Genomic DNA, 12,030 nt, shown 5'->3' with positions numbered 1-12,030 from the left:
TATAGAATACATTGTCGATTCATTTTTTGTTTGTACACCATCTTCAACCTATTGTCTACTGTATCTACGCTTATTTCCTGCGTAAACTACAGGCGTTCGCCACAAACGCGCTTACCTTCGATATTTTCAGCCGTCCCAAGTGAGTATTCTCCCTCGGAGCTCTGGTCGTCGTTGTCTATAGCTTTCGCTTCAGGTTCGTCGTCTTCTCTGTCTCCTGTTTCCTGCTCGCGTTCGTCGTCCTTTTTAGTCGAGTCATCCTCGCTCTCGCTCGAGAGTGGTAATTCGACCCCTCTATGGCGTTCTCCTGGCTGCGGCAGTTCTACTGATGGCGAAGGCAGGTCGAGAGCTTCGAGACCTCGCTCGCGCCCACTGCCAGCTGGCGCCACCGAAGTGGCTATTTCTCCTGGAGTCGTTCCCGGGCACAAGCTAATCTCGGGCGCGCTTTCCAATGAGGTGCTGCCCTCGTGCGAAGACAAACCTTTCGTAATCGTTTTAGAGTTTTTGCCTTTAGGACGCAACGTGTCACCCCGTGCCGTACATGCAATACGATAAAAGTAAGTAAGTGCATAAGAATATACACGACACGATGTTGTACGGCGGTTGTTGTAGTAGCCGAAGCGGAACGATGGTAGCCATTACGTGGTGGTGTCGACGTCAGGCAGTAGTTCAGAAACAATAGTACAACGGGTGGTGAAGTAAAAAAGAGGACGGCAGTATGGTCATTAACGCCATTATAGAAGTAAAAGCTGACAGCAGACAACAGATGTAGAAGGAAACACTAAATAAGCAAACGGTAATTAATTTATTGCGTTATCATTGAGGAACACATTTGTGTCCGCCTGCGGCAGCCGCTCACTCAGCTATCCCTTTCAAGTAGCCCAGTCACTCCGGATCTAACCCACCTCTAAGTGAATCCATTCAGCCCAGCCGGCCACACAATTCAGACACTCATCGCACAAAAGTCCAGACTACCGCTGTAGCCTGCCCTGTGCTTTTCCACCCGGTAAAGAGACGCGTCATATTCAGGCTACTAGTAGTGGAGGGTGCAGCGAAACATTGTCGTTTCTTGTTAAAGTGAATTGGGATCTAGCTTGTATAAAGGGTATTGAACGATGGAGGCGGTCCTTATGTGCTTTTCAATGGAATGATGAACTGATCTATCGGGTGCAACAGCCCTACCTTTCAATCGTCGAAACTCACAACAAAATAGGAATTAAAATTAGGAAAGAGGCAATGAAAATGCAAAAACTATGGAAGTGGAAGAGGGAAGGTTGTTTGGCATTCTATCTCTTTGACTAATCGATTTTTAGAAGTTCAGCTTGAATAACTGGCTAGTGCAGTCAATCTCTATATATTAAATGTTTGTTAGAAGGATGCCGCTCGTGATCTATGCTATTTTTGGCATATTATTTGTTTAAGAGTCTATCTACTTAGGGTTTCAGTCACCAAATCTATGCTCTATCTTGGACAGTATACAATTGGCAATCTGCCATTTATCGTGTTTCATTTGGAAAGAGTGCGTCTTTTCTCAAATAAGACGCGGTGTTGCCTTGAAACTACTATAACGTTTGATGTAATTAATTTATTTTTTTTTTTCTCAGGGTTCTAATTATAGAAGCTAACATATACACTAAACAGTACTTGAAAGATCTAAATTACTAACCTTCGGTAGCTGTGATATAATCAGCTGAGGTGCTGTCGCTCTTGACCTCCTCAAGGGGCAGCCCGAGCGAGGCCTCTCGGGTATTCGATTCCTGGGTGCTCGCTTGACCAGCTCCTGCGCTACCTTGAAGGCTATGGGAGCCTCGAGCCATCTCCCTGTGGACCCCCGCTGAACTCGAGGTGGAACTCTTGCATGACGATTCGCGTTCGGTGAAGCGACTGCTTGAGGATTCGCTGTCTGGCGAGTTTAGGTCTTCAGCGCCTGTGGCGTTGAGCACTTCTGCGCTAAAACTGCCTACAGAATCGAGGGTGTTGACAGAAGAGACTATATATTGATATTAACCGTTTATACTTTCAACGGTTCAATCGAGAGGGATAAACTTTTCTTGAGGCAGCGTTATAATTGTTTCAATCAACAGAATTTAATGATATAGGACATCCGTACTACGTTAGGCTAGCTTCTGTCTCTCAATCAGGTACTATCATCACTATATAAGTAACAAGCGAATGCTGGAGTTCTGAGCCAACTTTTGGGCAAATAAGAAAATACTCTACACGAAACCAAATAGTAATGAGTCTTGTTATCAAAATAAATTAGGAAAATTAAAATTATGTCAACTTCATTAGGAGTTAGAGCGAACCGAAAATCAGATGATGCCCATATAAAATAATATTTACTATTTAGGCAACTTATTTTATTCGGGTTGCCTGCAGCGGGGTATGGCCATGCACACTCAGTATATAAGAACCCAGCAAACGCAGAAAAATAAGCATAAGCCTAATATAAAATCTGAATAAATTGATCCACCAAAATACCCGTATGTCAGTGTTAATTTCTTTGCTGGGCTTTTACTGATCCGAGCTCACCTAAAGCACGTAGTGACCTCCACGAGTGAACTCAATAACAACAAAACAAGGTTACACCAGCTGTTATATTAGATGATCTTATCAGCGCACCGTTGAACATATTCACTTACCCGTTATCTCCTCTGGGAAGTCGCACGCGGGTTGTAGGAGGTATTGAGCATAGGACATTACTTGAGGGTTATTACTGTCAATACATGGGCTTCTTCTGGCGCCTTGGCCCTTCCGGGCGCGCTTTTCGTGTGCGGGTGAAGCAACGGCAGTGGGCTGTTGTGCTGCGCTCTTCCCAGAGTGCGCCTGAACAGCGTGCCGCGAATCAAGCGAACATATCTCGGTGGCAACAGAATTATGGGGCGAAGCTGCTGCTCCTTGGTATGAGTCTTCGTTTAATTCGTACGAGACGTTTAGGAGTGCGTCGACGGTAGTGAGTGTGGTTGAAGAGGCGTCGAAGGAGGACGCTGCGACCTGTTCTTTCGATATTGAGCGCCGGTGTGTCCACGCAGCCAGCTGTTTCTGGCTAGATTGTGATTTGTGCTCGGGACTGGAGCTAGTTTCTAGCTGCTCAGACGGGTGGCAGCTCGATAACGAGTGCCTCGAGTTCGAGGCCATTAGCCGTTGTTGAGTGCTATGTAGGTCCACTTCCATGAGTTCATCGTCAATACTGTAAAAGCAAGCACGGCGACAGCATAATCGAGCACCGTGGTGTGACTTGGCGCTAACTGAACAGTGTCCTGTTTCTTAAGTGTGGTGCTTAAACTTCAAAAAAGCCAGCTAAAAGAATCTGCTCAATCATTAAGTAATAATAATAATGTCGAATGCATGTGGTTCGACTTCTTTTAAACAGAGTTACATTATGTATATCTATGTACGCGCCCCAATGCTATGTATAATAAAGTGCCTAAATAAAATTATTCCTAGCGAAAAACGGACCAAGTTATGTTTGTTTATTTCCATGTGGATTTTTGATATACTATACTAAGACATCAAATTGACAATTCTGGAATTAAAGTCTCTTAAGGAGGCACATGGGAACTGTTTTTTGGGCCAATCTATTTCAGACAGCTTCTGTTCCAGCCGGTTAACTGCGCATATTCTCGACTGGATGGAACTATATTAAGCAACAACGATCGTTCTCGTGTATCGATAAATCCGTATTCACCTACCTTTCGTCAGTGTCAGAATCTATTGATGTGTATGCCTTACGCGAGCTTGAATCCCTGCTCGCATTTCGTCTCCTTGAGGACTTCCGGCTAGACGAAGCGGATGCTTGCGCGGTACGCGGCGAAAGCGTCAGGTAGTCCGGAGGGACTTCGGGGGTACGCGAGGATGTGGGAGTGACCGAGGTGCAGGTCGTGTTATCTGCCGTTGCTGTAGCCGTCTGGGTTGCTGCGGTCTTCTGTAGGGCCCGGCGGGCGGCAGACATGCGACCCGAGTGACTCAGACTCTCCTCAAATGAGCGTTGCATGAAGTATTGCGTGACGTCTGCCAGATTTTCTTGGTTGTCCACAGAGGACGACGAACAGTGACAGTTACACCTGTCAATGATTCGTATTACAGTAATAATGTGGGAGCGGCGGGGGGGGGGGGGGATAGAAGGGAACACACGGACCGATGGGGTGCGTGGGGAAAGGTTGAAGACATAGTGATACGGAACGTGGTTAGATTGAGTCAAAACAGGGGTCGAATTGACAGATCGAAAACTGCCAGGACAAGACACGGGCAAAAATGGTAGCAAGGACAATGACAATTTGCATATTGGATACATTTGCGTACAACAAAGTCACGTACTACTTCTAGACTTGATAAATCGTGCTAGACAGAAAAGACCGTTGGTAGAATATTGTGGCTGCGTACGTGCGTGGTATATCTCACTTGTGCAAACGTAACACCCAATGGGCGGCGAGATATGGACATCGTTGGTAAATTCGCTTTAAGCCGCGACCACAGCCATATGCTTCAATACATGTTCCGCCGAAAGTAACTCAATCAAATTTGAGATATCTCTTATGCCATCGTTTAAACTAGGAGATGCCCCTCAAGACCAACAGCGCACTGGAGATGCAAATAGAAGGACAACAAAAAAGAGAAATACCCGCCTCGTTTACGCGACTTTTTCGTGTGAACTTCAGCTACACGCATCTAGTCCTATTATACCTGTTTCTGCTGACGTTCAATGGCGTTGAAGTGGCCATGGGACCAACAAGCATTGCATCTACATCTTCTAAGCCTCCTCCGACAGTGTTCGATCTAACCATACTGGCGCTTCCGTCCGTCGGTTCCTGATGCGTCATAACATCTGTGGCTACCGATTTTGGCCGCGGCGTCGTTGACACGCCGCCATGAGCGATGACATGCCCGATGTGCGCGGATGTTGTCCCTCGATAGTGGTGATTATGAGCGCTGTGCCGGTTATCCAGTGTCATGGAGTACTCCGGCAGGTGCCCCGTGGCCTGATCGTAGTATCCACTACCACGCCACACGTCGTTGAGTGCATCCACTGAACGGCAGCCGGATACCTGATTATGCGTAAACAGTGCTGGTGCTGTTCTCTAAATTCGACTTTTCGGACATTTAAGACATTAAGAGGCCTGTTGGAAAATTGAAGTCCTACAGTTCGACCTTGAGGCAGATCGTGACTTCTACATATCTCCATAATATTTACGTATTGAACTGTATTTGACCGTCAACGTGAAACCAAATCGTTTATCAAAGTTCTGCAGTCTATAATATATATATATATATATATTTTATATATATATAAAAAAAAAAAAAATATATATATATATATATATATTTTTTTTTTTAATTTATTTATATATATATATATATATAAATTTCAGTACGAACATAAAGTTATAATGCAAACTTGCATATAGTTCTGGATTTTCAGCTAGTAAGACATCGTAAAAAGTTTTACTCAGTAATTCAGTCAGGCATGTAGGAAGCTACTGTCCTTTGTTTTCAATGACAGGTTTTGCGCAGTAAATTCAGGGCAAAAGTAAAAACCCTAGGCTGGATTAAATAATATTTCAGCGTCAAAGGCGAACAGTTAGGCTTTGAAGCCACATTCATCTCAGTCCTAAATTTACTATGATTTCACTTAATAGCGAATAATATATTTGTTGTTATCTTATTATGCCCTATTTACCGAACGCCTTCGGTAAAAATTATTATCCTATTGACTAGATAGTATTCAGTTCATTCTTACTATACATCAGCCTAGCCCGTCTATCCGTAGAGTGGTCGGCAAATGTTTAAATAGACACCGTTCGATGGATATCTATTTACCAGACACCGGGCTCCTTTTGCAATTTAGCTGTTCCCCCTCCGTTCTGTTATTTGGACCCCATCGAAAACGCTATCCCTATATATTGCTAGCGGGAGCTGAGGCTCATCTCCCTCATATTAATGGACATCGATTGCGGACTGGGATAGTAAGGGGCATCCCACCTACCCTTCCATCTACTCTTGTGTTCACCGCTCAACTATGGTGCAGCCATAGAACTTCTCGATGCACGCGTGGACGAATTGACCCACGTGCAAGTAAATCGGCTAGGTCAACCTTATCAATATACAATATACATAGAAACCGTTGTGTAAATACGATGTATACTACACATTGAATAAAAAATGCTGGCTTTTTCATGACGATGTTGATTTTGCTGTTATTGAAATGTTATGCGCTAACGCAGAGTGGAACATTACTTGTTTGTCGCGGTCATCGTGTTGCTGCAGTGAGATGGCATAAGAGATTTCGTATGAGCGGTTGGGTAGATACGCGCGGGATGAGGTAATGCTCCCTTGTGAGCTATGCTGACTTTGAAGACGTGGCTTTGCCGACGCTGAGCGGCAAGGAACGACGCGGATCGAGTTCGTGTCGGCCTGAGACGCTGCTTCGGATTTGTACTGAAATCGGTTCGGATTTTGTAGGCAGAACGGTTTTGGTCGATATCGAAAGCCGGCATCTTCGTATTCTGATGATTCTTTCTTGCTTAGCGATTCGTGAGGTTTAGGTTCTGCAATAATTAGCGTTGCGGAGTGCACCCCAAGGTATTGGAGAAAAGACGGCAAACAATTACAAGAAAATACGTTATTAACCGAGATATACGTACAAACATTTACTTTTAAAAGATCTACATTAGGTTTACAAGCAAGCATCTAGACAGACAGCGAAAGAATACCATTAGTCTGAATACTATAGCTTACTTCACATGTATGCGTTACGACATAGGCTGTATTACCGTTTCAAATGCAAAATACATATAATAAAAGGCTTCGATTAATCTACGAACCCACATTAATAGATCTTACTAGACCGTGTTCTTCGCCATCACCACTGTGCTATAAATAAATGTACAAATAAACACGAAAGAGCTTAATGAGCTCGATACGTAGGGACACTATCTTTGCTAAAGGAGAGAAATAGTGAGGTGCTTCAAACACACAAATTAACCTGATTGTCGGTTGTTGTCGTCTCCGTACGCTACGCTCGGTTCGTCGCTCTGAATAGAGGACCGCTTTGATTTTTTGTCCTTGCTGCTGCCGGCGCAGGATCCCTTCACAAGACAGCCAAACAGCTTCTTCGATCGTTTATCTTCGAATGTTTTTATTTCCTTACGGGTGATACAATACTGTTCCCTATCAATATAATGAGCAAGATAAAAAAAAAACTGTTAAGAGAATCAGTAACAACGTATTCCTATAACTGTTTTTTTTTTAACAGCACCAGTCGCATGAACCTAAAGAATGTCCCTACGGCTATCATTATTTATTCAGAGGTAAATCTCGTAAGCCGTTGAGAACTAGAGGGACACGTCAAGGTAGTCTTTGCTCAGCAGAGTGAAATTGGCCTTGGCTTCAGATCGCGTGTGCGGCCTGTGCCTAGCATGACGTGAGATGGCCATCGTCCCACTGGACCCATTCATTACCGTAGCTGTAGGCCCTATTCCCGGTAAAAGGCTACAATCGTATTTTTAAGCATCTTGGATCTTTTCACACATCCGAGAAGAGGCGATAATGTAAAAGGTGTTTAGCTTTATTTCTGAAAATCACTATCTATTCGTATCGGCGCTTTTTGGCTGTCATGCACTTCGTTCAATGGTGCCCAGTGATGACTATCGAGTATTACACTCGGTCACCGCAATCACCAGCTTTATGGGACGGGAAATAGCAGCTTTGATCGAGAGTCGTTGGCCCTCCACTACTTGTCTGGTTTCGAAGGTCGCGAATACATCGCGACTCGACCGTGAGCCGGACTAAAGAGAAGCCTGTTAAGCTAAAGCTACCTCACACACCTGCAATGGGGAAGAGCTAAGTGATAATTTAAGCTGTGTCCGTAGACTGTGGTTATGGTGATGCTATCTGTATTAAATTAGTTCCATTATTCATTTGACCTAGTCGGTAATACCAGCATGTATATTACGCTCCCTTCCGCTGTAGTCATGACAACTTTCGGTTTAAAGTAGCTGCTAAGCTTACGCCTGTCTATACGTCTAATACTCTTAGCAAAGACATGGTAAAAGGATTTCGTATCGCTAGATTTTCGCTTTTCGCCCTCTTAAATCCGTTTTCTATATCCTTTATGTCATTTCAAAGCAGTTACTCTAATTCATACATTCTGTGCTATATAACAACGCGGGCTTACCTTATACATGGCTGTTTTACTATGGCAAACTTTCGTCGAAACGAAAACGAACAGCCAAATGACAATAGGCCAAAAAGGATGGCAATTTGAACAATTGCTTTAGCCAGTGGACGCCTGGATATATCTATATACTCTGTGCTTGCTGATGCCTGACTAGCATAAAATATATGTATGTGTACGTCGTTAGCGTCTGCACCTGTCTATATTATTGTTTCTCAATCTATAAGGCGCTTAAGGACAACTGTCAAGTCAGACGAAGACATATCTTAAAATACACATACGTACTTCGAGGATTGAGATTGCCAAAGGTACGCAAGGACACATCAAAAAAAAGGAAACAATGACTCAGCATTTGAACTTTAACGGATCGGAAAAAGCTTATAGCAATTTATGTGGGAATAAAACTTTTAAATAGTGCACGATAAGACTACGAATAATTATTATTGTTATTACTATTACCAGTAATTTTATTAATATTGTGAACGTATATAAATATCGTTTATTGTTTGATCTACGCGGACAATGGCGATAAAGAGAGATACTATTGTATTAGGAATTAGACGCAATGCCCATCTACTCCAGTAACCTACGTTCCTTTGTGCTTTGAAAACGAAGTTATTCCGTTTTGATGGGCATTTTAGTCTTAATTAGTTTTTCTAACTTTTCCTCCTACTGCTGCATTTTAGTTTAGTTTTATCTTTCAGAGTATTGGCATCGTTCTTCCTTTAAGTTTCTTACAAACGGCAGGCAGCAAAGCAAGTCATGTTATAGTATTACTCGTAGTGCAGTCATCGGGCAGCGCTTAGTTCCTATAGGAAAAGGGGAGAAGGCGAGGGCGCAAACAATAAGGTGGCATCGCTTCTCGACAAGCCACCAGCTAATAGGACTACCCGTCAAACACCAGTTGTTTCGTTTATCTTAATATCTTTTACTTTCTTTCATCTATTCACTGTTGTTCTTGCTGTTTCAGTCGGTCCCCTTTTCGAGGTGTACAGCAGCGGGAAACAGAAGAGAGTGCGCCCCCCTTTTCGTCCCTTGTTAAAGCAACCACGTCGATTTCCGTTTTTGTTCACGTCCACCACGTGTTTTTATAAAAGTCGTCATTGTCATCGCCGGTGAAAAAGAAAGACTTCCCAACCCCCAACCAACTTCAACTAAACGGGCTTCATTATTTATCTTCGTTGTCATTGACGTCTTCGCATCGCCACAGTAGGAGTCGTGAAGCCATACTATTATCGTTGACCATAGGCTTGTTAGAAACGGCTTTGCTTAAAAGGGTGGCCAGTGTACTAAAAGGAATTAGAAGGCAGCATTTCGATAAGAAAATGGCAAAGGAGCGCGAGCGGACCCCATATATCATCTCCTGACTGATTTTCTTGTGCCAACAATGGGGCACAGCAAAGGAAGCTCATCACGCTGTGAACTCTAACCACTCGATTGGCAGGAGACCTTCCAGCAGCTTGCACTGCCGCGATGCCCGCGTCCGACTCACAACCAGTCACTACCATTCAGGCTAGCATCTTCACAATCCCTTGCAGTTTCCTGTAGTGCCCGTCTATTGGGTTTATCCTTTACTGCACGCACACGGATGACTAGATGACTATTATTTGATCAACGTTTTTATCTTGCTCTGTCATCACATTCGTAGACATATCGTGTACCTTTTAGACTCTAACTGTGCTATCTGAACTCTGTTGACAGTTTTACTTAACTTTAGTTCTTAGAAATTTCTTGCCCAAAGCTTTTTTGGACATCTTTGAGAATTCCCTGCTTACATGATTTAGTACATCCAGTATTGTCGCTTTTGTTTGGTTGATATACGATTGGGTGATCAACAGTCATTCTATTATTCGGATTTGAATATCTGGATATGAAGAATTTTTACTTTACGATACGACCGCTGAAGTTAATCGAGTTTCACAAGCTCGCGCGTAGTTAATAAAAAATAAAATCTCATAGTAAAACTAAAACGAAAAAGCTTCAACGAGTTAGGGCAAGTTCTTCTGTCTGCCTGCACACACGCTCACCTAATGTCTTCCTTGGAAAAGAGCTTTCCTGTAGCGCCATTTGTTCTCGCCTGGTTTTCTTTGCTGGCCATTGCGTCTCTACAGCAACCACGAGAGCTCGATGACCTCCTTCTGCCGGCAGGATCATCTTCCGCTAGCCACTTTGGGGCGTCGTCATCTGAAAGCAGAGCACAAATAATAACAATAATAAAGAGATGAGAACGAAGGCAGAGACGATGCAATAAAAACGTTACTTAAACATTGTGCCTAAATTTTCAATCAAATCAGTTATTATTTAAATTAGTTAAATTTCAAATCAGTTAGCTAGTTAATATAGTCGTACTACGAAAGCGATCAAGTTAAAAAGCCGACTAAAGTAGAAGAACTTTCACAGCTCATAAATTCGTAGTCAGAGATTCATAGCACCGTCCTTGGCCTTGTCTATCACTCGTGGCGTTCAACGTGAATATGTGTGTTATTAGAATGAGAGGCGCAGCGGTGCTCCGGGTTCCCCCCTAAGACGATAGCAGAACCGTGGACGCAGCGAGAGGCGACTGTAATCAAGTGTATAAATTACGCTTTGGCTTGAAGAATTTAGATCGTAAGGCGCTTGATAAAGAATAAACTGGTTATCTTGGCCGTTTGTTTGAACGGAGCGAAAAATACGAAAAGACCCAGCCATGAGAAAAACAAGGGAACTTGAGCACAGCTTGTTTCCTCAATCTCCACGGTAGGGTTACGCTTGTCAGGCTGATTAGCTGCCCGGCCAGCTAAACTGAAAAATACCTATTTCGACTTAGGCAATTATGTGTCAAATCAATGCTTTATTCAACTGCGGTAAAAACGAATGGGCAGATAGGGTAGTACCGATCTACCAAGTAATATGTCTATCTCGACAAGCGGTTGTATAACGCTACATTTGGCTAGCGATAGAATGAAGCCGACATTTCGTTACTACATTTTCACATCGGCTCTGGTAAGCTACTTAAAATTACACAAAGTTGTGGCCTGAAGGCAGATAAAGCAATGTACTCAAAAAAAATTCCTCTAAGAGTAAGGTTATGAGATAAGACCCCTAAGATCTATCAATTTTCGATACCCGGTGGCTTTATAGCTTCCTTATCTGGTTCAGCTTTTGATGTTCTTATTCTGCACGGATTGCATCAAGTCGGGCTCAATAAATGTGGTGTTATGTCCCTGTCGTGAAATTTCCAGGTTTTAGAACCATCAGAATGGTTCCGATTCCGCTTCCCCGATTAATCCAAGCTGACAACTCCACGTCAAGATTTAACTCTCTGCCTTGAAACTTGACAATATGAGCTTGTAAAAACAGATCATTGACAATTTGTTAGCACTAATTCAATATGTTATTAGCAATAAAATAAATAATACTACCTATGCGATGAGCGCTGCTGATCCTTCATTAAACAATGGAAGTTGAGCGCCTCAAATAAAGGTTACATAATGTCATTTTATGCTCTATTCGTAGGAGGTTCTATAGCACCACCGTACTACTACCGTAAACCACTCGGCTCTTATCAAAGAAAGGGGCAGATGGCAGATTCAGAGGCATTGGACCGGCAATGCTACGGTATGTTAACGTGTTTGCCTATTAAGCGTGACGACACTGTAGATGGTCTAAGTATAAAATCGGCAGCAAATACGCTTGCCATCTGGTATTACAGTAGTATTATAATATTATTTGCAATGACCCGGACGGAATTAATTAACAAGTGCTTATATATATATATATATTGTGTATATATATATATATATATATATCATTGTGGCACAGATGGCTGTCACGTAACGACATACACTGATACAGACCCGGCAATGAACGAAGCTGTAAGA

At 43.0% G+C, this 12,030-nt stretch overlaps 1 protein-coding gene across 10 annotated transcripts in view; it reads right to left on the bottom strand.

Annotated features, from left to right (window-relative positions):
- LOC111246250 (uncharacterized) overlaps positions 1–12,030 on the bottom strand; it is a 155,429-nt gene that overhangs the window by 21,021 nt on the left and 122,378 nt on the right. For all 10 annotated transcript variants that reach the window (XM_086985609.1, XM_086985610.1, XM_086985611.1 and 7 more), the window contains 8 exons: positions 10,198–10,354; positions 6,980–7,164; positions 6,232–6,542; positions 4,681–5,042; positions 3,690–4,061; positions 2,640–3,187; positions 1,664–1,957; positions 116–505 (listed from right to left, as the gene is read on the bottom strand). In XM_086985609.1, coding sequence (XP_086841735.1) covers positions 116–505; positions 1,664–1,957; positions 2,640–3,187; positions 3,690–4,061; positions 4,681–5,042; positions 6,232–6,542; positions 6,980–7,164; positions 10,198–10,354 — 2,619 coding nt within the window. The remainder of the gene's footprint in view (positions 1–115; positions 506–1,663; positions 1,958–2,639; positions 3,188–3,689; positions 4,062–4,680; positions 5,043–6,231; positions 6,543–6,979; positions 7,165–10,197; positions 10,355–12,030) is intronic.

Source organism: Varroa destructor, unplaced genomic scaffold (assembly GCF_002443255.2).
Source record: "Varroa destructor unplaced genomic scaffold, Vdes_3.0 BEIS01000003.1, whole genome shotgun sequence".
NCBI lineage: Eukaryota > Metazoa > Arthropoda > Arachnida > Mesostigmata > Varroidae > Varroa > Varroa destructor.
Note: the sequence above shows the minus strand (reverse complement) of the source record. Positions and strands in the feature narration are given on the sequence as shown.